The following is a 27,493-nucleotide window of genomic DNA, read 5'->3' on the forward strand; positions in this document are numbered from 1 at the left end:
CTCTCTCACCTTCTCTCCACCACGTGAAGCTACAATGAGAAGTCAGCAGTCTGCAACCTGGGACAATCCTTACCAGAACCTCACCATGCTAGCACCCCAGTTCTGGACTTTCAACCTCCAGAACTGTAAGAAAATGAATTTCTGTTGTTTATAACCCACCCAGTCTACAGTACTTTGTTACAGGAGCCTGAATGGACCAAGAAAAGTCTCCAATAGAAGTGTTACAGAAATAATGTTAAGAGAGATAATGCCGGGAGTACCTGCCTCTTCTCTTCTCCCTTTTCCAGGCAAATTGTCTGGTAATGTTGTGATGCTCGGAGAACGCCAGCCCAGATGACCTGTGAAGCAGTCCCTTCTGCTCACTGCACTGTTCCTGATTTTGTTCCATATCTTTGTGCCTCCCGGAAAAGATGAGAGCCTCCTGAAATCTGATGAGACTCGCTGCATCACGCCAGTCTGTGGCTGAGGTGATACAGAAAGGAAATGCGAAGATCAGGCCTCATTGCCATCTTTGCTCAGTTACACAGAAAACATGCTCTGTTTCAGCTTTTGCGAGTTTATTAGTATACGATCGGTTTCTTTTTCTCTTTTATGAAAGTTTTCCCCCTTAGATTTGCTTTCAAAACAACAGACTTTCACTTCTGGCTAAAACAGAAATGAGTGACCTAGTACAATCTTTGACACTGTTATTATATTATCTTTATTCATAATCAATGCATGATTTTGATTATTCTGACTTTAATCTTACCAGTAAAAATGTGTTGGTTATAAATCCCTTTCAATGAATTTTTTTTTTGAGACGGAGTTTTGCTTTTTCTGCCCAGGCTGGAGTGCAATGGCGCCATCTCGGCTCACTGCAACCTCTGCCTCCTGGGTTCAAGTGATTCTCCTACCTCAGCCTCCCAAGTAGCTGGGATTACAGGCATGCGCCACCACACCCGGCTAATTTTTTGTATTTTTAGTAGAGATGGGGTTTCACCATGTTGGTCAGCTGGTCTCGAACTCCAGACCTCAGGTGGTCCACCCGCCTCAGCCTCCCAATGTGCTGGGATTACAGGCGTGAGCCACCGCGACCGGCCTCTTTCATTGCTTTTTAAGGAAAACATGCTATCATATATACCTCACCTCCAGGGCAGTCCATTCTTACTTTAAGGCAAAGACAGCTGCTGAGGCCTGGACTAGTGGAAAATTTGGGCTCCAGATGGGACTGTTGGATAAACCAGACGTCCTGTAAATGTGAATTTTAGATAAACAACGAATAACTTTTTAGTATAAAAGTAAATACTGCAATGGAATTTATTTTTGCTAAATGTGCAATCCTAGGTCAAGAGAGCTTTTCTGACCCACTTCTCAGCCCCAGTTTTCTATTTAAAATCAGAATAAGAACGCCTGCTTCATGGAGCTGTTAAGGAAATTAATTTGAAAGCGCGAAATCAAACTTTTCAAAAGAACGACGGTTAAAATAAGAGTTTTGGCCTCTGCTAGCTGCTTCCGGGCGGAGGTCCCCGGCCTCCCCTAGGCGATGTGCTAGGTCTGGGGGCGGCGGGTCTTAGCGTGCTCGCCACGCTCGCCGCCTCCCACCTGCCCTGGCTGGCTGGGGCCCGAGCCTTGCGTCGCTCCCAGGCCTAAGTTACGGACGCGGGGCTCCAGCTGCCCGCACCGAACAATCCCCACCGCAGCGCCCGCCCCTCCTCTGGCTGCTTTGGACTCTCCCGGCTTCCGCTTTCCGCAGCAGTCACGTGCCTCCGATCACGTGATCGGCGCCTCTGTCATTCTACTGCGGCCGCCCTGGCTTCCTTCTACCTGTGCGGCCCTCAACATCTCCTTGGTGCGGGACCCGCTTCACTTTCGGCTCCCGGAGTCTCCCGCCACTGCTCAGACCTCCGGACCTGACAGGAGACGACGACTTGGCTCTGACTTGGCGCCCCGGACCACCCTCCCTGCCTCTTTGGGTGCATTGTGGGGTCTCGAGGATTCGCGAGGTAAGGCCGCCCTCGGGTTGTTTGGTTTCAGGCCCCAGACCAGGTCAGTTTCTCCACCTTACCTGGTGCGTGCTGGTGTCTCGCCGCTTGGTCCTCTCCTGTCCTCCTTCGGCCCCCGGTTGCCAGATTGCTTTTCTTCCAGGCCTCAACCAGGTTTATTAAACGAAATTCTGGAGCCTTTCTCGCAGGGGGAAGAAACGTGAGGGGCGGGCAGGAGAGTGGAGGGGGCGGGGTAAAAAATATACCTTCTCCAGGACTGGGCCACGGCCCTGGATCGCTGGGGGTGCAAGTAGTTCAGGGACATAGGTAATTGTCCAGAGACACCTTGAGCTACCCCAGGACGGGCTGCTGGGGCTGAGCCTCCTTGGCTGCAGAGTTCCAGCCTGGCCCGGTTGAAGCCTGTTTTTTTCTGGGCCCTGTCGTTCCGCACTGCCCAGGGTTGTTTATACAGCAAATCTTCAGATACAGAGATTAAGTTCCAAATTGATTAAGATCATTGGAAACCCAGAATGTAGTTTTGGGTAGGATTTTAACTTCTTTTTGGCCATGGCCATGAATTTATATTTTGCAAGTGGCACCTGTATTTTGCGTTGTGTTAAAATCAGTCGTTTGTATCTGGAAGTTTAGGAATGAGAATTACATAGAATTCCATTATTGTAGGTTCTTGTCGTTCGGCCAGACCTCCATTGTTAGCTTACCTAAATTGTAATAGGTATTTGTTCTAAAAATTTCTGTCCGAATTTTGATTTTGCAAATACTATGAATTTTGTTTGAAAAGGAAAGCACTGTCTTCTAAGAAATTACGTTCCCACTTTGTGTATTTTAATTTGAGTAATTTTCGAAAGGACTTAGAATTTTTAATGTGCCACTTCAAAATGATGCTTAGTAAATGTTTATAAGGTAACTAGCCTTATCTGTACTATTCATATTCTTATTGTTTCTTTATGAGAAAAGTTAACCACAATTGTATAAATTTACAATTTTTCCCATATTTATACCTATTCTATTTAATAATGATTTCTGATTTCAGTATATTAGGTGATTGCTTTAAAAATCTTACCGCAATGTTAGTGCCAATAATGAAACATTTTTCTAGAAAAGCAAAAGCGTAAAGAACTCTTTTATGGAGCAGTGGACAATATTTGAAATATAATGATACTTTCAGACTTAGGACATTTAATATTTGAGTTGAATGCCTGGAGAGATTAAAGTGATCATGATATTCATAATCATAATATTAATAGTTGTTAAAAAAAAGAAACACCTAGTATTCTGTTTTTACCTTGCATCAAAATTGAAGATTTGTTGAAAGACATTCAAGATTACGAAGTTTAGATGACCAAAATGGATATCCGAGGTGCTGTGGATGCTGCCGTCCCAACCAATATTATTGCTGCCAAGGCTGCAGAAGTTCGTGCAAACAAAGTGAACTGGCAATCCTATCTTCAGTAAGTACCAGTTTGCTGTGAATCATGGACAGTCATATGCTTTTGCATCAGACTTTTTCATGGTCATGCTTCTATGAGAGAAATATGGGGAAAATACTGATAAATGTGGAAGAAACACTTCCTCCTCAGAATAATTAGCTGTCTTAGGGAGTTAAGTGTAGTGGGGTGGAAACAGCTTGGCGTCCTACTGGGGAAGCAGAGCGGCTCATGGTACTTTTGACCTTCCCTGGCTGCCTGGGGAAGTACTTTTTGAATAAGTGGGAAACATAGGAGGAATGTCCTTGGGCTAACGGAGGGAGGAAGGGGATGAGGGGCAAAACCTACTAGACTGATCTGATATGCCCTGGCAATCAGCATGGGGGCAGGTGGCCTTTTTAGAGTGGTGCATACAACCAATAAGAAGCATAGATGTTTGAGTTGAGAGACTTGGATTTGAGTTTTGGTTCTTGCTATTAGTTTGGTGACCTTAAGCAAATCACTTAACTTCTCCGAGGCTCAATAAAGTAAAATGTGAAATGGGGAGACATACCCCGCAGGCTTGTTGCTGAAATAATGTATTTAAAGTATTAGCATAGTAGAATACAAACATTAGTATGTTGAATACAATAAATTTTAGTTCCCCCTTCTTTCTTGTGCATATTAATATTTAATGTGCTGATGTTTCAGTATTTTATATTTATCTGTAAAGTGAGCATTCATGTATTCTTGACCATATTTTATTGACTTCATATTTATTTTAATATATTTATAACTGCGTTACCAAGGAATTCAGTTCAGATTTACATATGCATTTTGAAAAACAAATTGAGGAATCTGTAGTTTTATATTAGTGTTAATTTTATATTAGTATTAATAGTTTGTGTTGCTGTAGGAGGGATCTATAATGTACAAAAATGATCCTTTAATTTCTGTTAATTTAATCACTCATCAAACATTTATTGATTACCTGCCAAGTTTGAGGCATTTTTCCAGGCTTTGAGGCTACAAAAATTCCATATAGAGTACTATCCCTGAAGGAACTAAAACTCTAGTAGGGAAGTCAGATGTATTAATAGATAATTTTAATTCACTATTTTTTTTTTTTTTGAGACGGAGTCTCACTCTGTTGCCCAGGCTGTAGTACAGTGGGGTGATCTTGGCTCACTGCATCCTCTGCCTCCTGGGTTCAAGCAATTCTTCCTCAGCCTTCCAAGTAGCTGGGATTACGGGCACCTGACACCTTGCCCACCTAATTTTTTTGTATTTTTGTAGAGATGGGGTTTCACCATGTTGGCCAGGCTGGTCTCAAACTCCTGACCTCGTGATCTGCCCCTCTTGGTCTCCCAAAGTGCTGGGATTACAGGCGTGAGCCACCGCACCCGGCTCTAATTTAGTATGTTAACTGTGGCAATAGAAAGATGCACAGGGTCTGGCAGGTGCACATAAAAAAGACAACTAATTCTACCCCCTGGAAATTTTCCTGAGGGGGCTGGTCCCTGAACTGAGTTTTTGAGGATGACGGGTATTTAGCCATGTGGCAAGTAGGAGCAGCCTTGGGAATAGAACAGATAGTGTGAGCAAAGGCAGGGAAGCAAAAACAGCACACTGGGTGGGAGTCGTACATGTTTTGGAGGCAGGCAATGCAGAGAGCTGAGGCTAGAGAGGCAGCCAGGGGCCGATCGTGAAGATGCTGTGTGTGGGTGTGTGGCTGGAAGGAGTTTGGACTTGATACTACCAGTCAGTGCTTTTCAAGCTGATTTTTAAGCTGTGAAGCCCATGATTGATGTGAAGTTAGCATGTAAAACAGATGAAAATGATAGAATGGAGTTGGGAGTGTGTGTCCCAGAGCCTCTTTTTGAGACCATTCACCATTTTCCAAGGAGCTGTAGGTGTTGGAAACCAATGAATCTTGTAGCTGGGAGTTAGAAGACCGTATCTGCCTCTTGATTGAATTGTTCTACCAGCAGCATAAAGGGTGAGTCTGTAGGTGATAAGTCTAGAGATAGAGAGAAGCTGTAGCAGTGACTAAGGTATTGGAATAGATAGAATTGAATAGATCTGAGAGAGTCTTAGTGATTGATTTGATGTGTGGGGGTGAAAGAGAAGTCTTGGATGACTTCTGGATTCCTACTTTAAGGAACTGGGTTATTGTGGGGCCACTGACTGACGGACAGGAGGAGGAGAGACTTGCTGATGTTTTCTCTGTTCATCAGCTTTTGTATAATTGTTTAAATTCCCTGTGAAATTAGGATTCTGAGCTGTTTCCTAATTTCTTTAATCCAGAGTGCATTTAGACTAGAGGACAGGGAGTTTTATGTTTATAAAGCCTGGATCTGTTTATAGCCTACATAGAATAATATTGTTGATCATAAAGCACTGGTGGACTGGCCAGAGCTCTGTCTAACATTGGCGTTTGGAATGTTTTTAGTTACATGGAGCATTTAAAATTACTTTATTTCTATTCTTCATTACCCATGGTCTATGACATGTTGTATTTTCTCGTTTTCCTATATATCTGTCTTTTGTTCTGTTGTCCACCTCACAAATTTCTTTTGTAAAACCCCTCCACTCTGTAGGTCTGTGGGCAAGTGTTCACCAAATGTTAACTGTAGGCCTGTTGAGCCTGTTGATGTGTGGGCGCTAGTGGGTGTGAAATGTGTCTCTCATAAAAGAGCTTACAGGTTGTTGGGGGCTGGAACCAACACATGAAGAATCAGTGAATCTTCTATCACATTCTATACTGAGATAATAAGACCTGTGGGAGCGTCGCCCAGTGTCGAGAGCCCAATATGCTTTTGTTCTTCACAAATTAATATGTTATTATGAAAATACAGTATTTGAAACATGTGTTTATATTTGATTAAGCTTTTTCTTAATAAATAGATGTACATAAATGAATGGGTATGGCTGTGTTCTAGTCAAACTGGAATCTGGTAAAACTATACCTTGAGGATACGAGAATTATAAAATGCCATCCTTGCTCATGAGTTTAAATCTCATGAGGAAACAGACTTTTACCAAATTAAATAACAAATTGTGCTAAGTGTTAAGATAGAGAAATATATAAATATATAAAGTGTATATATATTTACAACAAGAGGAAATACACAACAAAAAGTGGGAGCAAATAAATGCTGGGAGTATTGGGGGAGTTTTCCCAGAACGCATAAAGACACTCACAGGAGGCCAGGCGCGGTGGCTCACGCCTGTAATCCCAGCCCTTTGCTTAAACAGGCCGAGGTGGGTGGATCACCTGAGGTCAGGAGTTTGAGACCAGCCTGGCCAACATGGTGAAGCCTCGTCTCTACTAAAAAATTAGCCGTGTATGGTGGCAGGTGCCTGTAATCCCAGCTACTTGGGAGGCTGAGGCAGGAGAATCACTTGAACCCAGGAGGCGGAGGTTGCAGTGAGCCTAGGTTGCACCACTGCACTCCAGCCTGGGCAATAGAGCAAGACTCTGACTCAAAAAAAAAAAAAAAAAAAAAAAGTAACAGGAGTTGTCCAGGCTGAGGAACACCTGGAGTTATCCAGGAAGGGAGGTCCAGGCAGGGAGCTGAGGCCTGGGAGGACATGCAGTGCTTGGGAGCTTCAGGTAGTTCAGTGTGGCTCTCTCCAGGCTTCTTCATTTACCAGCTTCGGAGGCCAAAAACCTTGGGGCCATCTTTGCTGCTTCCCTTTTGCTCACAGTCCATGTCCAGCCCATCAACACATTCTTCCAGCTGTACGTCCAAAAGATGCCTCGAATCTGAGTGCTACCCTGTGTCTGTGGCTCCTGCCTCGTGCGTGTTGTGTTCCCCTTGCATGTGCTCTGTTGTTATTGCCTGTTGCCTGCTGTCTGTCTCTGCTATCCTTGCTGCCTCAGTAGGAGCAATTCTTCACAGAACTGCAAGAGTGATTTCAAAAAAATACAAGTCTGATCATGCCCCCTCGCTCACAGCTCTCTAGCTCCTGCCTTCTTGATCTTTCTCACATAGCAAACCTCAGCTCCTTGGACCTGTGTGTCTGTCTCTCCGGAAGTTCCACCCTTAGATTCTTTGGCCACTTCATTCACTTCATTTGTGTGGCTGTATAGGCGATCTCACAAGCACCCTACCCAGACTGGTTTTTTTATCATAGCATTTACAGCCTCAGCATTATAACGTGTGTGTGTTTTCAAGATTATTTGTTTTTGTATTTGCGTATTTTCTGTTTTCCTCACTGGAGTGCAGGCTCAAAAGAGGGGTCCCTATTTATTGCTGTGTCAACTGTTCTTACAGGTGCCTGGCATGTAGTAGGCTGCCAGCTAATATTAGTTGACTAAATTATGAGTGGACTATTGTGCTTATCAGGAATTGGTGGAGATGAGTATTTGGAAAAGGAAGTAACATGCTTGATAACTAACATCCTATTTAACATTATTTTCATAGAAATACAGTGACATAGGTTTTTCTATCCTATTCTCTCTTTTTTTTTTTTTTTTTTGTGAGATGGAGTTTCACTCTTGTCGCCCAGGCTGGAGTGCAATGGCGCATTCTCGGCTCACTGCAACCTCCGCCTCTCGGGTTCAAGTGATTCTCCTGCCTCAGCCTCCCGAGTAGCTGGGATTACAGGCACCTGCCACCTCACCCGGCTAATTTTTGTATTTTTAGTAGAGACAGAGTTTCACCATGTTGGCCAGGCTGATCTCGAACTCTTGACCTCAGGTGATCCACCCAGCTCGGTCTCCCAAAGTGCTGGGATTACAGGCATGAGCCACCATGCCCAGCTTCTATCCTATTCTCTTTTAAAGATGAGTAGATAACTGTTCAGATAGGTTAAGTAACATGTGCATGATTATATAGGTTTTAATTAGTCAATTGATTTTAAATATTTTTACTGAATGCCTCTGTGTAAGTGCTAGGTAGAACTCACAGTCCAAGGGAATAATATGACCCCATATGTACTTGAGAAGGCCGCCTGGTAGTAGCTAAGAAGATGGTTTTGAAGAAGGTTGAATTGAAAGCAGGGAAATCCATGGGTGGAAGGTTGTCCTAGTGCTGAGCTACTCCAAAGGCAGGGAAGTAGAGAGGAGAGTAGTTTTAAGGGGAAGATTGTTAGGTCTGGTGCTGGTGCCTGATTAGCTGTGGGTCATCCTAGAAGACACCAGAGCCCTGAACCTGCTGGATTATGGAAATGTCAAGGGAAGACCCAGAGAGAAAATAACTTAAATAAGGAAAGAAAAAGGTTAGGGAGTGGCTTGACAAATAAACAGTTATTTAAATGGAAAAGAAAGCTGCAAAATTATAAGGTTACGAAATGTAGCCTTCATGGTATACCTTCTTCATGGTAGAAAAACCACCACCTTTTGACATGATTTGCTTCACAGAGGTTATGACATCCCTTTACATATCAGCATAGCAAAATTTAGGGGTAAAATTGTTTTTATCTAGAAGTTCAGGTTTATGGGTGTGCTCAACATTTCATTTATTTTGGAGCCAGATCTAGACTGGATGACCTTGTTATCTTAGTCTACCCCAGGGTGCAGAGTGCATTTTTTCCTGACTGGTATGCGAAGTGCTTAGCCAGAATGGAAAGTGGGCAGAGTGTCTGTTTTTGCTTCCAACTTCTAGCCTTTGGGATTAACAATCTCAGTTCTGTGCCTGTAGGGTCTGGAGTGCCTCTGCCATCTGTGGGAGGATATGAGTGGGGTCTGGGGGAGATCATGCCAGAGTTCAGCGCAGGGGGTGGGGTGAGAAAGGAAGAGAGCCTTTCATAGTAGCTGAGGCACAGGAGGCAGTGAAGATGAGTGACTCGAGTGGGATGAGAAGAATCCGGAAGCTAGGGAAGAGAGTGTCAAGATGTAGTCATAGTGTCACCTGCCTAAGAGAGATCTAGAAAGACAAAATTCTCCTTTGGGTTGGTAATTAAGAAATTGTTGAAAAAAATAAATGGGTGAGAATAGTTTAAAAATGTTAAAAAATGAGCATGTGTGAAAACAAAGTTACAATGCTTAGAACAGTGTGAAACTGATGTAAGAAGACAGAACAGTGAATTACAAAGTCCAGAAGCAAATTTGAACTATACAAAACAATTTGGCATATAGCAGTAGTGTGTACAAAACCCAGAAGGGACACTGATGATTTTTGAATATGTAGTAATCAAGGTCTTTTTTGGAAGAAGGTGGGGTTAAGGGTAGAGGTAGTAGGACGTATGCAAGTTCAGGTCCCTCCTCTTGGGGAGGGGACAGTTCTGAGTGCCTCACCTTCCCAGGCTCTCCTGTGGGCTTAGGGAAAGCTGTCCTGGGTTCCTTGCTTGAATCCTGCTGGGCTTTTTTGCTTCAGTGTCCTGTGCCCTCCATGCTATCCCTGACCTCTCCTGGGAGCTCTTCTTTCATAAGTCACTTGTACATCAGTCTTCATCTCAGGGCCCAGCTCTGGGAGCCTGACCCAAGGCAGCTCTCAAAGTGGGCCATCCTTCTATAACTATGCTTCTTTTTTTTTTTTTGAGACAGGGTCTCACTCTGTCATCCAAACTGGAGTGCAGTGACGCAATTTCAGCTCACTGCAACTTTCACCTCCTGGGTTCAAGTGATCCTCCTGCCTCAGCCTCCCAAGTAGCTGGGACTACAGGAGTGTGCCACCACACCCAACTTATTTTGTTGTTTTATTTTTTGTAGAGATGGGGATCTCACTGTGTTGCCCAGGCTTGTCTTAAACTCCTGTGCTCAAGGAGTCCCCCCATCTTGGCCTTTCAAAGTGCTGGGATTACAGGCATGAGCCACTGCACCTAACCGAACTGTGATAGTGGGAACCTGCTTTACATTCAGTGTTTCTCTGAGTGGGTTTTGAGAACACCAATCCCTCAACATATTTGGGGTCAGGGGAGGAAGGACAATTTTTTAAACTACTGAGTTAAAAACTATATTGGGGCCGGGTGCGATGGCTCATGCCTGTAATCCCAGCACTTTGGGAGGCTGAGGCAGGTGTATCATGAGATCAGGAGTTTGAGAGCAGCCCGGCCAATATGGTGAAACCCCGTTTCTACTAAAAATAAAAAAATCAGCTGGGCGTGGTGGCATGGGCCTGTAGTCCCAGCTACTCGGGAGGCTGAGGCAGGAGAATGGCTTGAACCCAGGAGGCAGAGGTTGCATTGAGCTGAGATCGCATCACTGCATTCCAGCCTGGCAACAGAGTGAGACTCTGTCTCAAAAACAAACAAACAAACAAAAAACCAAAAAAACTATATTGGTGTTGTTTGAGCAGGAAAATAGATTACAAAAATTTTTAATTTTACACTTGCTTTTACCCATGTTCTAATATACAGCAAGTGCTTTTTCTTATATTTTTTCATTTAATCTGCATAACCGCCTAGTGGACTAGGGCAGGTAGTATCATAGTTGCCATTTTACTGGTGTGAACAGTGGTCAGATGAATAGTGACTTGCTAAGCTTTCACACCTGGAACTGGAACTCTTCCCCATATTGACTCAAATGCTCTGCTTTTCCTACCATGCTGGTGGCTTAAAGGAGTTGACTTGAATGAACCCTGAAGTGCCCAGAGTCTTACAGGGGGCTAGCAAGGCTGTTCTGCTGACACATCATTTAGACAAGGAAGGGTCTGTATTTAGAGATTAGGATGGGGGTTTGCTATGGTATGTTTGAGTCCCTGAGGAGTGGAGAAGTTGGGAAGGTTGAGCTGTGTTTCTTCTACCTCCAGAGATAGTCTTACCATTTTCAAATTCAGCATCATCACCACTGGCGAAAGTGACAGTGGGATATCATCTTCACTGGGGATGACAGGGAAGATGACAGGAACATGATGCTGAATTTGAAAATGGTAAGACTATCTCTGGAGGTAGAAGACAGTGGAGATTATTGGGAGGGAGGGAAGGTGGGACTCTCGATTGAATCTCTCACAGGAAGGAGTTTGGAAGTCAAAAGCAAGATTTCAGTGATTGAGTGCTGGGGAGGAGCCTTGAAGGGCAAAGAGCCAGTGATGAAGCGACCCCTGGAAGAGATGGAGGAAAACAGGAGAGTGTGGGGTCAGGATGGAGAGTTATTTTCCAGAGAGGAGGAAAATCAGTTTTTTTTGTTTTTTTTTTTCTGTCTGGAGGGAAAGAATATACTAGAGAAAAATGGTCATAGAAATTCATATAAAGTGGCTTTGGACTTGATAAATTAGATAGCCATGTGAATTGTTTGGCTTGAGAGGGGGAATAAAGGTGAGACACTGGGTAATGCTGAGAGGTGACATTTTACTGAGTGCCTACTATTTGCCACATGCTACTAACCACCTTATGTGAATGTAATTTTATCCTCAGTACAGCCCCTTAGAGGCAATGTGATTATTGTTCGCATTTTGCAGATAAATTAACTCAGGTTCCAGGGAGTTCACACTGTCTTATTTGTGGTGAAACTAAGCGTTGAATCCAGGTCTGTCTGATGCCAGGGCCCTTGCGTCAGCCCTTGTGGTTTGCTGCCAAGGAGAGAAGAGAAAGACTGAAAATTCCTCTATCACTTGCTTACATATTCAGCTCTTACTGAACAAAACATCTTATTCTTACTTTCTAGGGGACAGATGATTTCTGCTGAAGATTGTGAGTTTATTCAGAGGTTTGAAATGAAACGAAGCCCTGAAGAGAAGCAAGAGATGCTTCAAACTGAAGGCAGCCAGGTGATCAATAAACATTATATAATGAACACTTCCCCATGTCATCCAAAAGTTTAGAAAAATCTTAGTGATTATAAGTGACTTCCAGTTTTCTTGCAAATTTGGAAAAAACATTATATTGAGTATGTTTACCTTCATCCTTTTCTGTATTTCTGAATATTTTCTTAGAATATAAACCTAGAAGACAAATTTCTGGAAAATTACTGTTTCAGAGTATGTTAAATTTTAAAAGTTGCTTTTCTTTTTTTAAGAGAATTTTTTCCACTTGGTATTCTTACTAGTAATGTTTGAAATACTTAATATAATTGAAAATCTTTGAATTTGCTAAGTTAAAAGGGATATCACTTTGATGACATGGGATTACGTTATTTTCCTGTTGATTTATTAAGTATTTATATGTCCTTTGAAAATTTTTTTGGCGGGGGCATTCTTTTTATTTTAATCTATAAGGTTTTGTTATTTTTTGATAAACAGTTTTTTACATACAAAATTTATTACTGTTTGCCATATTTATAGCAAACATAGTTTCCTTTTTTACTATTTATCTTTGAAGTGTTGTGGAGTTTTTTCATATACAGTGGTTTAAAATGTTTAGTTACATATGTTGATGTTTTACCTTCTTTCGTGGTAAGTTTATTGTAGAAAAATAAAATACCATTAAGCAAAAGAAAAAAGTTATTCTACCTAATATTTCTCTGTTCAAGGTGACTTGTAACACTTAGCATATACCTCTCTAGATATTTTTCTGTGCGTAAGATAACTTATACACTTATCTCTACAAATGTGAACTTTTTACCAAATGGGGTGATATGTACATATCTTTGTTCTTTTCATTTAACTGTATATTCTTCCCTTCCCTACCATGCCTGTAAAGATATTTCTGTGGTATTTAAAATAATTTATTATTATTTCCCATTTATGGAAAGTTCCATTGTGTAATTTTCCATTTAATGGATGAACCATAATGATCTAAACTAATTCTATACTGTTGCATATTTTGGCTACTTCCTTTTTTTTCTGTTTTGAGGCGAACAGTTAGTAATCTCCTCATAATTAATTCGAGAAGTGCAATTATCTGGCTGGGTGCAGTGGATCACACTTGTAATCCCAGCACTTTGGGAGACTGAGGCGGGCAGATCACTTGAGGTCAGGAGTTCGAGACCAGCCTGACCAACATGGTAAAACTTTGTCTCTACTAAAAATACACACACACACACACACAAAAAAGAGCATAATTATTGATTAAACTATTTGAGCATGTGAGAGTTTTGATATTATGAAAATGCCCTCTTGATAGATTGTACCAGTTTGCAGATCCTGTCAGCAGTATATGAGAGGGCCCATGCCCCTGCTCCAGCACCCCCTCTGGGTCTAACCATTCATCTTTTGGTCATTTTGATAGGTGAAAGACAGTATCTTAACGTAATAGTGTTACACATTTTTAGATGGTTTTTGGCACCTTTTGTATCCATATCGATTGCTTCTATACTGTCATGCACTGACTACATAAAGATGTTTTGGTAAGTGTCGGACTGTGTATGCAACAGCGGTCTTATAAGATTATACTACCATGTTTTTACTGCACGTTTTTTATGTTTATGTTTAGACACACACATACTTACTATTGCATTACAGTTGCCTGTAGTATTCAGTATAGTTACATACTGTACAGGTGTGGAGCCATAGGTTCTACCATATAGCCTAGGTATGTAGTAGGCACTACCATCTGGGTTTGTGTAAGTACACTCTAGGATGTTCACACAACAAGGAAATTGCCTAATGATGAATTTCTCAGAACTTTCCCCATTGTTAAGCGACACATGGCTGTATGTTTTTTATTTACTTTTCTATGGAAGTGTTTATAATCTTATTGATTTGTCAGTTTCCTTTATGTTTTAAGTATACCAGCTTTGTGCATGCCGTATTTCCTCAGCTTGTTTGTTGAATTTTTAACTTGGTTTATGGGGTCTTTGCCATATTGAAGTTTAAGTTGTGCGATGAAATCTAGTTCTTCCTTTCCTTTGTGATGTCTGCTGTTGGTGTCGTCCTTTGAAAAAGCTTCCCCACCCCAACCGCATGTGCAATGGAACATGCAGCTCATTCACTGTTTGTTCAGCACATACACACTGAGTCCCTGCCATGTGCCTGGTGAGACTGTGGATGTGTGTTAATAAGACTTTTCCCTTAAGGAGTCAGGAGTTAAAACAGCCCTTTCTTTTCATTTTTTCTCTTTTTTTTTTTTAAACCTGTTTCTTAGTAAGTGTGCAAAAACAGTTCTTTCTTAATAGCAGTGTCTGGTGTGATGGGCCTTTTATGGGGCAGTTGCCAGGAAGCTTTTTATCCAAACAAAATGGCAGTATATCTGAAAAGAGTTCTGACAGAAATACCATGGGAAACTTATATCTTTTTTTTTTTTTTTGCTTAAATAGGTTAAAGTGTTTCCACTTTAATGTTTTGATTAAAAAACCCAATTATTTGTTACTGTTAACTTCTTACATTGAGTATGGTGAGTGGGCTGTCTATCCATGGAAGACAAGATTCATAGATAGGCGTAAGTTCTAGGATAAGTATGATTTGGTAAGGTCTCCATTTTTTTATAGCATGTTTTTTATCACATGCTGTTTGTTACATTGGGGATTTATTGAATGAATGAATACCAAGTGAAATACACTTTAATTTATACATCCTTAGGGTGGGGAAGTTTTTCAGTGTATGACTCCAAACCTATTACTGAATGCTGTTGCATACTTAAAACTATGGTTTTTTGGGGGGTGATTTAAGGGATTATATAGAGTGTTTTATAGAGTGTTTTGATTTGTACACTATTTGATTTATATGCTGAGTTTAGAACCTGGCCCCATAAAAAGGTTCAATTCTGCTGCCTATCAGGGGGGCCTCATTGGCTGAAGGAGCCCATATACAAATTGGTCTGATTCTTACAACAGTCATGGGGAAGTTAGTAGGTAATATATTGTTGGCTCCAGTTTTTATTGAATTATGGAGAGGTTGTCATGCAGTCGATACGCTGTAGAATGGAGACTAGTCAGGTTCTTCTGATTCCAATCTCCAGTACTCTTGTTGCTCTTGTCTTCTGTTCCCTTTAAGTACAACAAATAAAATACTCAAAACCAATTGTAATTTTTGATTGCCTACATAACTTTATGCTGTCATCGGTAATCAAGAGTTATTAGTGGCCAAGTATATCTATTTAAAAATAGTAAACATTCTGAAACTTATCACTAGAAATGTTCACAAGCTGATACAAGCCATAGTAAGGTCCTCACATACTTCATCACAATATTTATAAAAGGTATATGTTTTCTGTAAGTAAAATTTGTTAGTTACTAGTATTTGTATCCTAATTTATGAAGGAGAAACAATGTTTTACTGAAGTTCCATTGAAATGTTGTGTTTGCAAATAAAAACAATAACCTTAATTTCATTTTTTTTTTTAGTGTGCTAAAACATTTATAAATCTGATGACTCATATCTGCAAAGAACAGACCGTTCAGTATATACTAACTATGGTGGATGATATGCTGCAGGTAGGTATATTCTTTACTTAACACATTTGATGACTTCATTTTTTTGCATACCTCACAGTAGCAGTATTTTTGGTGAGATTTCACTTAGAACATTTGTTCTCTTCTAGAGCATAATAATGTATTTTTCTCATTTATGTGGGTTGTAATTTGCTAATAGAGCTAAAGACAGAGATACCCACACACAGCCTGTTTTTATTTTTCAGAATACCAAGTAATCAATATGTACATTTTTCTGAGATACCTCAGAGTTTTTTGTTGAATGCCAGCAAAGCTTGCTGTATCATCTGAGGCTTTCTGGATGATATGGCTCCTTCTCATCCAGTCAGTCAACACATTTCAGTGCTCATGTGTTTTAGGCCAGTGCCGGGCCCTGGAGGTTCGGTGCTTTCGTTCCTTTTGGAAACAGTTTTGCTTATCATCGAAAACTTTTCCAGTTGCGTACAGTTTCTGTTTTCTGTGTTACCATCCTGAACCCAATTATGAATAAAGGAGAGGCCTCCTTTATTCATATTTATGTATTTTACACTAGAGTATAATCTAGGCTTAGGTTGTTGGTATGTAGAGCAGTTCTTATGAGATAGGCCTTCCAGCTGCTGAGTGTCTCAGGAGACTTGAAGGAAAGAGTCAGTCTGGGTGTTTAGGGAGGGTTGTTCTGTTAACTTATAAGGAAAAAAACATTTATTGATGGCCTAATTTTCACCAAGCACTGTACTATTATTGGGAATACAAAGGTTGGGCAGAATGGTGCTGTCTTCCTAGGGGTCATGTCCTTTATAGGAATCTAGTGATTTTATAATGTGAGGAAGGATCAGTATCAGGACTGTCTGAGAATGACCTCAGTCTCTCTGAGCACTTTTTCATGTAAAACAGTAAAGTTTAGAAAAATGTAAATGTTATGATCTGCCATGGTTATCTTGTTACTGTATGGGACTGTACCTAGAATGAGGGAGCTGTGAGTCGGCATGCGGACCGTGGTTGCTTATATCCTCAGTTACTGTCCATATGCTCATATCTGTAAATTAACACCATGACATGCTGGTAGCTCCCATTACATTTCAGCGCAGCACCACAGGGTTCTTTGTCTCTCCTTTCCGTATGTGTACCTCTTCTGTAACAGTGAGATTGTGAGTTCCTCTTATCCTCAGTGTGTTTACTTGTTTGTTCTACCCTAAAATACACAGAAAATAGTTTCAGAGTTGTGGACCCTTACAACTCAATCATTGAGGAAAGCAGTGTGGTGATTCTTCAAAGAGCTAAAAACAGAACTACCATTTGACCGAGCAATCCCATTGTTGGGTAGATACTCAAAGGAATAGAAATCATTCTACTGTAAAGACACATGCACGTGTTTGTTCGTTGCAGCGCCAATCACATTAGCAAAGACACGGAATCAATGTAAATGCCCATCAGTGGCAGATTGGATAAAGAAAACATACATATACTCCGTGGAATACTATACAGCCATAAAACAGAATGAGAGCATGTCCTTTGCAGGAACATGGATGGAGCTGGAGGTCTTTATCCTTAGTAAACTAACACAGGAACTGAAAACCAAATACCGCATGTTCTCAATTATAAGTGGGAGCTAAATGATGAGAACACATGGACACAAAGAGGGGAACTGCAGACACCGGGGTCTACTCGAGGTTGGAGGGTGGGGGGAGAGAGAGGATCAGAAAAAAATAACTATTGGGTACTAGGCTTAGTACCTGGATTATGAAATAATCTGTACAACATACCCCCTTGACATGAGTTTACCAATGTAACACACCGGCACATGTACCCCTGAACCTAAAATAAGAGTTGAAAAAAACACATACACACAAAAAACAAGTCTTTTACCTAGAGTTCAGTATTTGTTTGCAGGTTTTTGTTTTAAACTCAGGGTATATAGTCAGAATACTGTGTTCAAGTTTCAGAGTGATTATTTTTCATGAAATACTGTAAGAGTCATTTGTTTCTGTTGTATTCTATTTTACTTTTTTCGTCATCCTTGTGCATTTCATTGTTATTATTTTTATTTTATTTGTTTTTTTGAGACAGGATCTTGCTCTGTTACCCATGCTGGAGTGTAGTGGCATGATCTTGGCTCGCTGCAACCTCTGCCCCTTGGGTTCAAGTGATTCTCCTGCCTCAGCCTCCCGAGAAGCTGGGATTACAGGTGCCTGTCAGCACGCCTGGATAATTTTTGTATTTTTAGTAGAGACGAGGTTTCACCATGTTGGTCAGACTGGTCTCAAAACTCCTGACCTTAGGTTATTTGCCCACCTCGGCCTCCCAAAGTGCTGAGATTACAGGCGTGAGCCACCATGCCTAGCCTGCATTTTATTTTTGAGTATGTAAAACATTAACATGTTTCCAAAAGTCAAAACTATGCAGAAAGGTATACTCAGAGAAATGTCACTAATCCTAGCCCATTCCCACCTCCTCTCGTAGGTGACCAATGTCGTAGTTTTTTTTTTTTTTTGAGACAGAATTCTGTTCTGTCTCCCAGGCTGGAGTGCAGTGGCGCAACCCCCGCTCACCGCAACCTCTTCCTCCTGGGTTCAAGCAATTCTCCTGCCTCTGCCTCCGGAGTAACTGGGATACAGGCACCCGGCACCATGCCTGGCTGATTTTTGTATTTTTTTTTTTAGTAGAGACGGGGTTTCACCATGTTGGCCAAGGTGGTCTTGAACTCCTGACCTTAAGTGATCTGCCTGCCTCGGCCTCCCAAAGTGCTGGGATTACAAGTGTGAGCCACTGCACTCAGCCCAATATCATTGGTTTTTTATTTTTTTTCTGTGAACATAGGCAGACACATGTATATTTTTTAATTTCCCCCTCTTATTTCTATAAAACACTTATTAGATATAGTCTCTTATTTTTTGCTTGTTTCACTTAACAGAATATGCCAGAAATCATTATGTGTCAGTTCATTGAGATCTCATCTCCCTGTTCTGTTTTTGACAGCTACATGGTACCCCATTAGTGGATGTACCGTAGTTTACTCAGCCTCTGATGTAATGATGGACATTGTGGTTGGTTCCAAATTTTAGAATTAGAAATCATGAAGCAAAGAATAACCTTGTGCAAATATATTTGTGTGTTGTTGGGTGTATATTTCATGGTAAATTCTTAGAAATGGGATTACTGGGTAAGAGGGAATTCCATATGTAGTTTTTTTGTTAAAATATTGCCAGACGTTCCATTTTGCATTCTCATCAGCAGGGTGTGAGTGCCTGATTCCCTGTAACCTTCTCAACAGAGGGCATTGTCAAGCTGTTACATTTTTGCCTATCAGAATGGTGTCCGAGGTTGAACATCTTTAGATGACGTTAAAGGTTGCTTTTACATTTTTTTCCCTGAATTATTTGCTCATGTCTTTGCCCATTTTATTTTTAAGAGTTATTTATATATTAGGCATATATCTCTGAACAAAATGCAAATATTTTCTCCCAGTTTGTTATTTACCTTTTTGTCTTAGCTTATAACATTTTTCACAGGGTGAAACAATTTATTTTTATTTTTTATGTAGTCTAATTTGTCAAAATTTTTAATCTAGATTTTGAGTAATAGAAAGCTTTTCCTTATACCCAAGTTTACAGTGGAATTCACCAAGGTTTTTTTCTAGTACTTGTATAGTTTCATCTTTAGTTAGACATTTGGCCTGCTTAGAGTTGGTTCTTATCTGTAGTGTAAGGTACGTGTCTAATTTTATGTTTTCCAAATGGCCATTCAGTTGTCCTAGCACCATTTATTAAAATGTCAGTCTTTGCCATAGTGGTTGGAGATGCTGCCTTTAATATCAAACCTCCCTATATAACTAGGTTTATTTCTGTACCTTTTATACTTTGCTTCTGGAATGCCTGTGTATTCATGTTCCAGCACCACCCAGTTTAATGATAGAGGATCTTATGGCTAGTTCCCTTCGCAGTTTTTTTTTTCCCCCAGTATGTACCTAGGTATTCTTGAATGTTGTTTTTTTTTGTATGTAATGGAATGTCAGCTTATTTGATCTATGAAAAAGTTTGTTGGCATTTTTACTAAGTTGTGTTAAATCTATGTTACTATTATAAAAAAAAAAAAATCAAAACAAGGCCTGGCACTGGCTCATGCCTATAATCCTAGCACCTTGGGAGGCTGAGGTGGGAGGATCACTTGAAGCCAGGAGTTTGAAACCAGCCTGGGCAACATAGTGAGACCCTGTCTCTATTTAAAAAACTAATAATAAATTTATCAGTTAACTTAGGGAGAAATGACATCGTTATATTACTGAATTTTTCTGTCCAAGGACAAGGTATACTTTTCCATTTGTTAGGTGTGTCTGTGTCTTCAGGAGTGTTGTAATTTTCACATAATGGTTTTGCAACATTTCTTGTTAAGTTTATACCTTAGTATTTTATCTTAATTATTACTGTTAAAGACAGCATTTCTCTTCCATTTTATCTCTGAACTTTTGTTTGTTAATGTATATGAAAGTCATTGATCTCTGTATATTTTCTGTTTTGGTACCTTAGTGAATTCTTTTATTTGAATTAATTTTGTGATTGAATTTTTCTCTAATTTATAAAATTTGTAAATTATAAATTTATAAAAGTTTAACTAAAAAATTTTAATTAAACTTTTATAATTATCTGTTTTTGCAAAAATATAATTTTACTTTTTCAATTCTTATGGGTTATAAAACAGATAATTTTACTTTTTTAATTCTTATGGGTTATAAGAACTTGTCAATTCTTAGTTTTTGAGTGCTATTATTAAGAATAGGTATTGAGTTTTGTCAAAGGCTGTTATTTCTGGGCATCTACATAGATAATTGAATGACTTTTTTTCCCCTCTCCTTAGATATTTCAATATAGTGAATTATAGTAATGGATTTTATAATACTGAACCAACCTTGCATTCTTGGTTAAATCCCACTTGGTCATGTGTCTTATTTTCTCAATATGTTATTGAATTCTCTTTTCTGTTATTTAGGATTTTTGCCTCAGTGGTCATATGTGTAATTGGTTTACAATTTTATTTTATTTTTTGTTTTCTTCATTTGGTTTAGGTATCAGCATTATACTTGCTTGATAAAAAGGATTTGGAGGTTTTTCTTTATTTGCTATGCTTTGCAATAATTTGTTTAGCATTAGGACTACAAGGGCTAAGTTTTGGTAAAATTCCCTTGTGAATACATCTGAACCTGTTGTTTTTGGTGGGTAATTATTTGATAGCTTTCTCTATGTCTTCTACAGAAATTGTTCATTTGAAGCTTTCTATCTCAAATGGTGATAATTTTGGTAATCTGTATTTTCTCTGGAAATTATTGTATTGAAACTTTTGCATTTATTTTCATAGAAGACTAATCTTATTAAATCTTATGCTTTAAATTTTTTTCTCTATTTGCATATTGTGTCCCCCATGTCATTTCTTAGCTTGTTTATTTGTGCTTTCTGCTTTTTTTTTTCTTGATTAACTAGTGTTTCTCCCCCATTTTGTTAATTTTTTTCAGTCAGGATTTTCAAATTAATTGATCTATAGTTTTTCTGTTCTCTGCCTTAATTTCTGCTTTTGCCTTTATTATATTCTTCCTGTACTCTTTTTTGTTGTTTCCTTTGTTCTTTTTCTAGCATTTTGAACTGGGAGTTTTAATTTATTTCCATTCTTCTATTGAGAAGAAATAAATATTGGCCGGGCATGGTGGCTCATGCCTGTAATCCCAGCACTTTGGGAGTCCGAGGTGGGTGGGTCATGAGGTCAAGAGTTTGAGACCAGCCTAGCCAACATGGTGAAACCCCATCTCAACTGAAAATACAAAATTAGCCGGGTGTGGTGGTGCATGCCTATAATTCCAGCTACTTGGAGGCTGAGGGAGGAGAATCACTTGAACCTGAGAGGTGGAGGTTGCAGTGAGCCGAGATTGTGCCATTGCACTGCAGCCTGGGCAGAACGAGTGAAACTATCCCCCCCACCAAAAAAAAAAATTAAGTATTTAAATATATGCATTTTCCTTTGATTACTGCTTGAAGTATATCCCTTAAGCTCTGATATGTAGTGATTTAGGTTTTTCTTAATTCAGTTTCTGTGTTTCCTTTCACAGAGGGTTGTTTAATATTTATATTTTAATTTTCAGGCAGAACTGCTTAAAACATTTTGTTATAGATTTCAACTTTATCATGTTTTAAAAACATTTCTACTTTATGGAATTTACTGATACTTTTTTTATTAGTATATGATCAATTTTATAAATGTACCAGGTATACTTGAGAAGATGTATTCTTTCTTAAAGGGTATAAGTTTGATTTATATTTATCAGATCTACTTTATTGATTATGTTATTATTTAGGATACAGGTTTTCTACACCTTTACTTTTTGTCTACTTTTTTCTTGGTCTGCTTTTTTTTGTACTAAGAGTGGTATGTTAAATGTGTCCCCCTTATAAATGGATTTTTTACTATTCTAATATCTTTTGTAGTTTTCACTTTATAAAGGTGGATGCTGTACAGTGAATTGTGGCATTTATCATTAAAAGTGTCCCTTTTATCATACTTAATACATTTTGGCTTAAATTATACTTTAATACTGGTATAGCAACTCATGGCTTCTTGTTGTTTCTACTTGTCTGCATATCTTTGCCTGTCCCTTTTTTAAGTGAATCATTTTGTTTTAGGTAAGTCTTTTGTATACAGTATAGATTTGGGTCTTGTTTGTGAGTTGAAACCCCTTTTTCTTTTAATGGGTGAATTAAACCATCCACATTTATGAATATTACTAAGAAATTTGATCTCAACTGTCATACTGCATTATAATTACTGTGTGCATTACTATTTTATTCTTCATTATGTGTTTTGTTTGCATTTTTATTAAACTTTTTTGGCATTTAGGAAGTTTTCTGTCTGTTCCATTGGTTGTCTTTGTATTTATATCCCTTTAATGCTGTTAATCCCCTGTTTTATTCATTTATAATTTCATTTGTCATTTTTTTTTTTTTTTTGCATTCTAATTCTTTTTTTTTTTTTTCCATAATTTTTTTTTTATTATACTTTAGGGTTTTAGGGTACATGTGCACAATGTGCAGGTTTGTTACATATGTATCCATGTGCCATGTTGATTTCCTGCACCCATTAACTCATCATTTAGCATTAGGTGTATCTCCTAATGCTGTCCCTCCCCCCTCCCCCAACCCCACAACAGTCCCCGGAGTGTGATGTTCCCCTTCCTGTGTCCATGAGTTCTCATTGTTCAATTCTCACCTATGAGTGAGAACATGCGGTGTTTGGTTTTTTGTCCTTGCGATAGTTTACTGAGAATGATGTTTTCCAGTTTCATCCATGTCCCTACAAAGGACACGAACTCATCATTTTTTATGGCTGCATAGTATTCCATGGTGTATATGTGCCACATTTTCTTAATCCAGTCTATCGTTGTTGGACATCTGGGTTGGTTCCAACTCTTTGCTATTGTGAATAGTGCTGCAATAAACATACGTGTGCATGTGTCTTTATAGCAGCATGATTTATAGTCCTTTGGGTATATACCCAGTAATGGGATGGCTGGGTCAAATGGTATTTCTAGTTCGAGATCCCTGAGGAATCGCCACACTGACTTCCACAATGGTTGAACTAGTTTACAGTCCCACCAACAGTGTAAAAGTGTTCCTATTTCTCCACATCCTCTCCAGCACCTGTTGTTTCCTGATTTTTTAATGATGGCCATTCTAACTGGTGTGAGATGGTATCTCACTGTGGTTTTGATTTGCATTTCTCTGATGGCCAGTGATGATGAGCATTTCTTCATGTGTTTTTTGGCTGCATAAATGTCTTCTTTTGAGAAGTGTCTGTTCATGTCCACTGCCCACTTTTTGATGGGGTTGTTTGTTTTTTTCTTGTAAATTTGTTTGAGTTCATTGTAGATTCTGGATATTAGCCCTTTGTCAGATGAGTAGGTTGCAAAAATTTTCTCCCATTCTGTAGGTTGCCTGTTCACTCTGATGATAGTTTCTTTTGCTGTGCAGAAGCTCTTTAGTTTAATGAGATCCCATTTATCAATTTTGGCTTTTGTTGCCATTGCTTTTGGTGTTTTAGACATGAAGTCCTTGCCCACGCCTATGTCCTGAATGGTATTGCCTAGGTTTTCTTGTAGGATTTTAATGGTTTTAGGTCTAACATATAAGTCTTTAATCCATCTTGAATTAATTTTTGTATAAGGTGTAAGGAAGGGATCCAGTTGCAGCTTTCTACATATGGCTAGCCAGTTTTCCCAGCACCATTTATTAAATAGGGAATCCTTTCCCCATTTCTTGTTTTTGTCAGGTTTGTCAAAGATCAGATAGTTGTAGCTATGCGGCATCATTTCTGAGGGCTCTGTTCTGTTCCATTGATCTATGTCTCTGTTGTGGTACCAGTACCACGCTGTTTTGGTTACTGTAGCCTTGTAGTATAGTTTAAAGTCAGGTAGCGTGATGCCTCCAGCTTTGTTCTTTTGGCTTAGGATTGACTTGGCGATGCGGGCTCTTTTTTGGTTCCGTATGAACTTTAAAGTAGTTTTTTCCAATTCTGTGAAGAAAGTCATTGGTAGCTTGATGGGGATGGCATTGAATCTGTAAATTACCTTGGGCAGTATGGCCATTTTCACGATATTGATTCTTCCAACCCATGAGCATGGAATGTTCTTCCATTTGTTTGTATCCTCTTTTATTTCATTGAGCAGTGGTTTGTAGTTCTCCTTGAAGAGGTCCTTCACATCCCTTGTAAGTTGGATTCCTAGGTATTTTATTCTCTTTGAAGCAATTGTGAATGGGAGTTCACTCATGATTTGGCTCTCTGTTTGTCTGTTATTGGTGTACAAGAATGCTTGTGATTTTTGTACATTAATTTTGTATCCTGAGACTTTGCTGAAGTTGCTAATCAGCTTAAGGAGATTTTGGGCTGAGACAATGGGGTTTTCTAGATATACAATCATGTCATCTGCAAACAGGGACAATTTGACTTCCTCTTTTCCTAGTTGAATACCCTTTATTTCCTTCTCCTGCCTGATTGCTCTGGCCAGAACTTCCAGCACTATGTTGAATAGGAGCGGTGAGAGAGGGCATCCCTGTCTTGTGCCAGTTTTCAGAGGGAATGCTTCCAGTTTTTGCCCATTCAGTATGATATTGGCTGTGGGTTTGTCATAGATAGCTCTTATTATTTTGAGATACGTCCCATCAATACCTAATTTATTGAGAGTTTTTAGCATGAAGGGTTGTTGAATTTTGTCAAAGGCCTTTTCTGCATCTATTGAGATAATCATGTGGTTTTTGTCTTTGGTTCTGTTTATATGCTGGATTACATTTATTGATTTGCGTGTGTTGAACCAGCCTTGCATCCCAGGGATGAAGCCCACTTGATCATGGTGGATAAGCTTTTTGATGTGCTGCTGGATTCGGTTTGCCAGTATTTTATTGAGGATTTTTGCATCAATGTTCATCAAGGATATTGGTCTGAAATTCTCTTTTTTGGTTATGTCTCTGCCAGGTTTTGGTATCAGGACGATGCTGGCTTCATAAAATGTGTTAGGGAGGATTCCCTCTTTTTCTATCGATTGGAATAGTTTCAGAAGGAATGGTACCAGTTCCTCCTTGTACCTCTGGTAGAATTCAGCTGTGAATCCATCAGGTCCTGGACTCTTTTTGGTTGGTAAGCTATTGATTATTGCCCCAATTTCAGAACCTGTTATTGGTCTATTCAGAGATTCAACTTCTTCCTGGTTTAGTCTTGGGAGGGTGTATTTGTCGAGGAATTTATCCATTTCTTCTAGATTTTCTAGTTTATTTGCATAGAGGTGTTTGTAGTATTCTCTGATGGTAGATTGTATTTCTGTGGGATCAGTGGTGATATCCCCTTTTTCGTTTTTTATTGCATCTATTTGATTCTTCTCTCTTTTCTTCTTTATTAGTCTTGCTAGCGGTCCATCAATTTTGTTGATCTTTTCAAAAAACCAGCTCCTGGATTCATTAATTTTTTGAAGGGTTTTTTGTGTCTCTATTTCCTTCAGTTCTGCTCTGATTTTAGTTATTTCTAGCCTTCTGCTAGCTTTTGAATGTGTTTGCTCTTGCTTTTCTAGTTCTTTTAATTGTGATGTTAGGGTGTCAATTTTGGATCTTTCCTGCTTTCTCTTGTGGGCATTTAGTGCTATAAATTTCCCTCTACACACTGCTTTGAATGTGTCCCAGAGATTCTGGTATGTTGTGTCTTTGTTCTCGTTGGTTTCAAAGAACATCTTTATTTCTGCCTTCATTTCATTATGAACCCAATAGTCATTCAGGAGCAGGCTGTTCAGTTTCCATGTAGTTGAGCGGTTTTGAGTGAGTTTCTTAATCCTGAGTTCTAGTTTGATTGCACTGTGGTCTGAGAGACAGTTTGTTATAATTTCTGTTCTTTTACATTTGCTGAGGAGAGCTTTACTTCCAACTATGTGGTCAATTTTGGAATAGGTGTGGTGTGGTGCTGAAAAAAATGTATATTCTGTTGACTTGGGGTGGAGAGTTCTGTAGATGTCTATTAGGTCCACTTTATGTAGAGCTGAGTTCAATTCCTGGATATCCTTGTTAACTTTCTGTCTCATTGATCTGTCTAATGCTGACAGTGGGGTGTTAAAATCTCCCATTATTATTGTGTGGGAGTTTAAGTCCCTTTGTAGGTCACTCAGGACTTGCTTTATGAATCTGGGTGCTCCTGTGTTGGGTGCATATATATTTAGGATAGTTAGCTCTTCTTGTTGAATTGATCCCTTTACCATTATGTAATGGCCTTCTTTGTCTCTTTTGATCTTTGTTGGTTTAAAGTCTATTTTATCAGAGACTAGGATTGCAACCCCTGCCTTTTTTTGTTTTCCAGTTGCTTGATAGATCTTCCTCCATCCCTTTATTTTGAGTCTATGTGTGTCTCTGCACGTGAGATGGGTTTCCTGAATACAGCACACTGATGGGTCCTGACTCCTTATCCAGTTTGCCAGTCTGTGTCTTTTGATTGGAGCATTTAGCCCATTTACATTTAACGTTAATATTGTTATGTGTGAATCTGATCCTGTCATTATGATGTTAGTTGGTTATTTTGCTCGTTAGTTGCTATTGTTTCTTCCTAGCCTCGCTGGTCTTTACAATTTGGCATGTTTTTGCAGTGGCTGGTACCGGTTGTTCCTTTCCATGTTTAGTGCTTCCTTCAGGAGCTCTTTTAGGGCAGGCCTGGTGGTGACAAAATCACTCGGCGTTTGCTTGTCTGTAAAGTATTTTATTTCTCCTTCACTTATGAAGCTTAGTTTGGCGGGATAGCAAATTCTGGGTTGAAAATTCTTTTCTTTAAGAATGTTGAATATCGGCCCCCACTCTCTTCTGGCTTGTAGAGTTTCTGCTGAGAGATCAGCTGTTAGTCTGATGGGCTTCCCTTTGTGGGTAACCCGACCTTTCTCTCTGGCTGCCCTTAACATTTTTTCCTTCATTTCAACTTTGGTGAATCTGACAATTATGTGTCTTGGAGTTGCCCTTCTCGAGGAGTATCTTTGTGGTGTTCTCTGTATTTCCTGAATCTGAATGCTGGCCTGCCTTGCTAGATTGGGGAAGTTCTCCTGGATAATATCTTGCAGAGTGTTTTCCAACTTGGTTCCATTCTCCCCATCATTTTCAGGTACACCAATCAGACGTAGGTTTGGTCTTTTCACATAGTCCCAAATTTCTTGGAGGCTTTGTTCATTTCTTTTTATTCTTTTTTCTCTAAACTTCCCTTCTCTCTTCATTTCATTCATTTCATCTTCCATCAGCGATACCCTTTCTTCTAGTTGATCGCATCTGCTACTGAGGCTTCTGCAATCTTCGCGTAGTTCTCGAAACTTGGCTTTCAGCTCTATCAGCTCCTTTAAGCCCTTCTCTCCATTGGTTATTCTAGTTATCCATTCTTCTAATATTTTTTCA

The 27,493-nt window shown here is 39.6% G+C and overlaps 1 protein-coding gene across 2 annotated transcripts in view; it reads left to right on the forward strand.

Annotated features, from left to right (window-relative positions):
• The first annotated feature begins 1,739 nt into the window (after positions 1 to 1,739).
• Positions 1,740 to 27,493, forward strand: part of ATP6V1H (ATPase H+ transporting V1 subunit H) — a 143,226-nt gene continuing 117,472 nt past the window's right edge. Inside the window, exons 1-4 of one of the 2 annotated variants that reach the window (XM_032759779.2) lie at positions 1,740 to 1,982; positions 3,283 to 3,430; positions 11,937 to 12,039; positions 15,492 to 15,581. In XM_032759779.2, the coding sequence (XP_032615670.1) occupies positions 3,318 to 3,430; positions 11,937 to 12,039; positions 15,492 to 15,581 (306 nt within the window). In that variant the 5' untranslated portion in view covers positions 1,740 to 1,982; positions 3,283 to 3,317. The remainder of the gene's footprint in view (positions 1,983 to 3,282; positions 3,431 to 11,936; positions 12,040 to 15,491; positions 15,582 to 27,493) is intronic. The other variant, XM_032759780.2, reaches the window with a different exon arrangement.

This window comes from Hylobates moloch, unplaced genomic scaffold (genome assembly GCF_009828535.3).
Source record: "Hylobates moloch isolate HMO894 unplaced genomic scaffold, HMol_V3 SCAFFOLD_9, whole genome shotgun sequence".
Lineage (NCBI taxonomy): Eukaryota > Metazoa > Chordata > Mammalia > Primates > Hylobatidae > Hylobates > Hylobates moloch.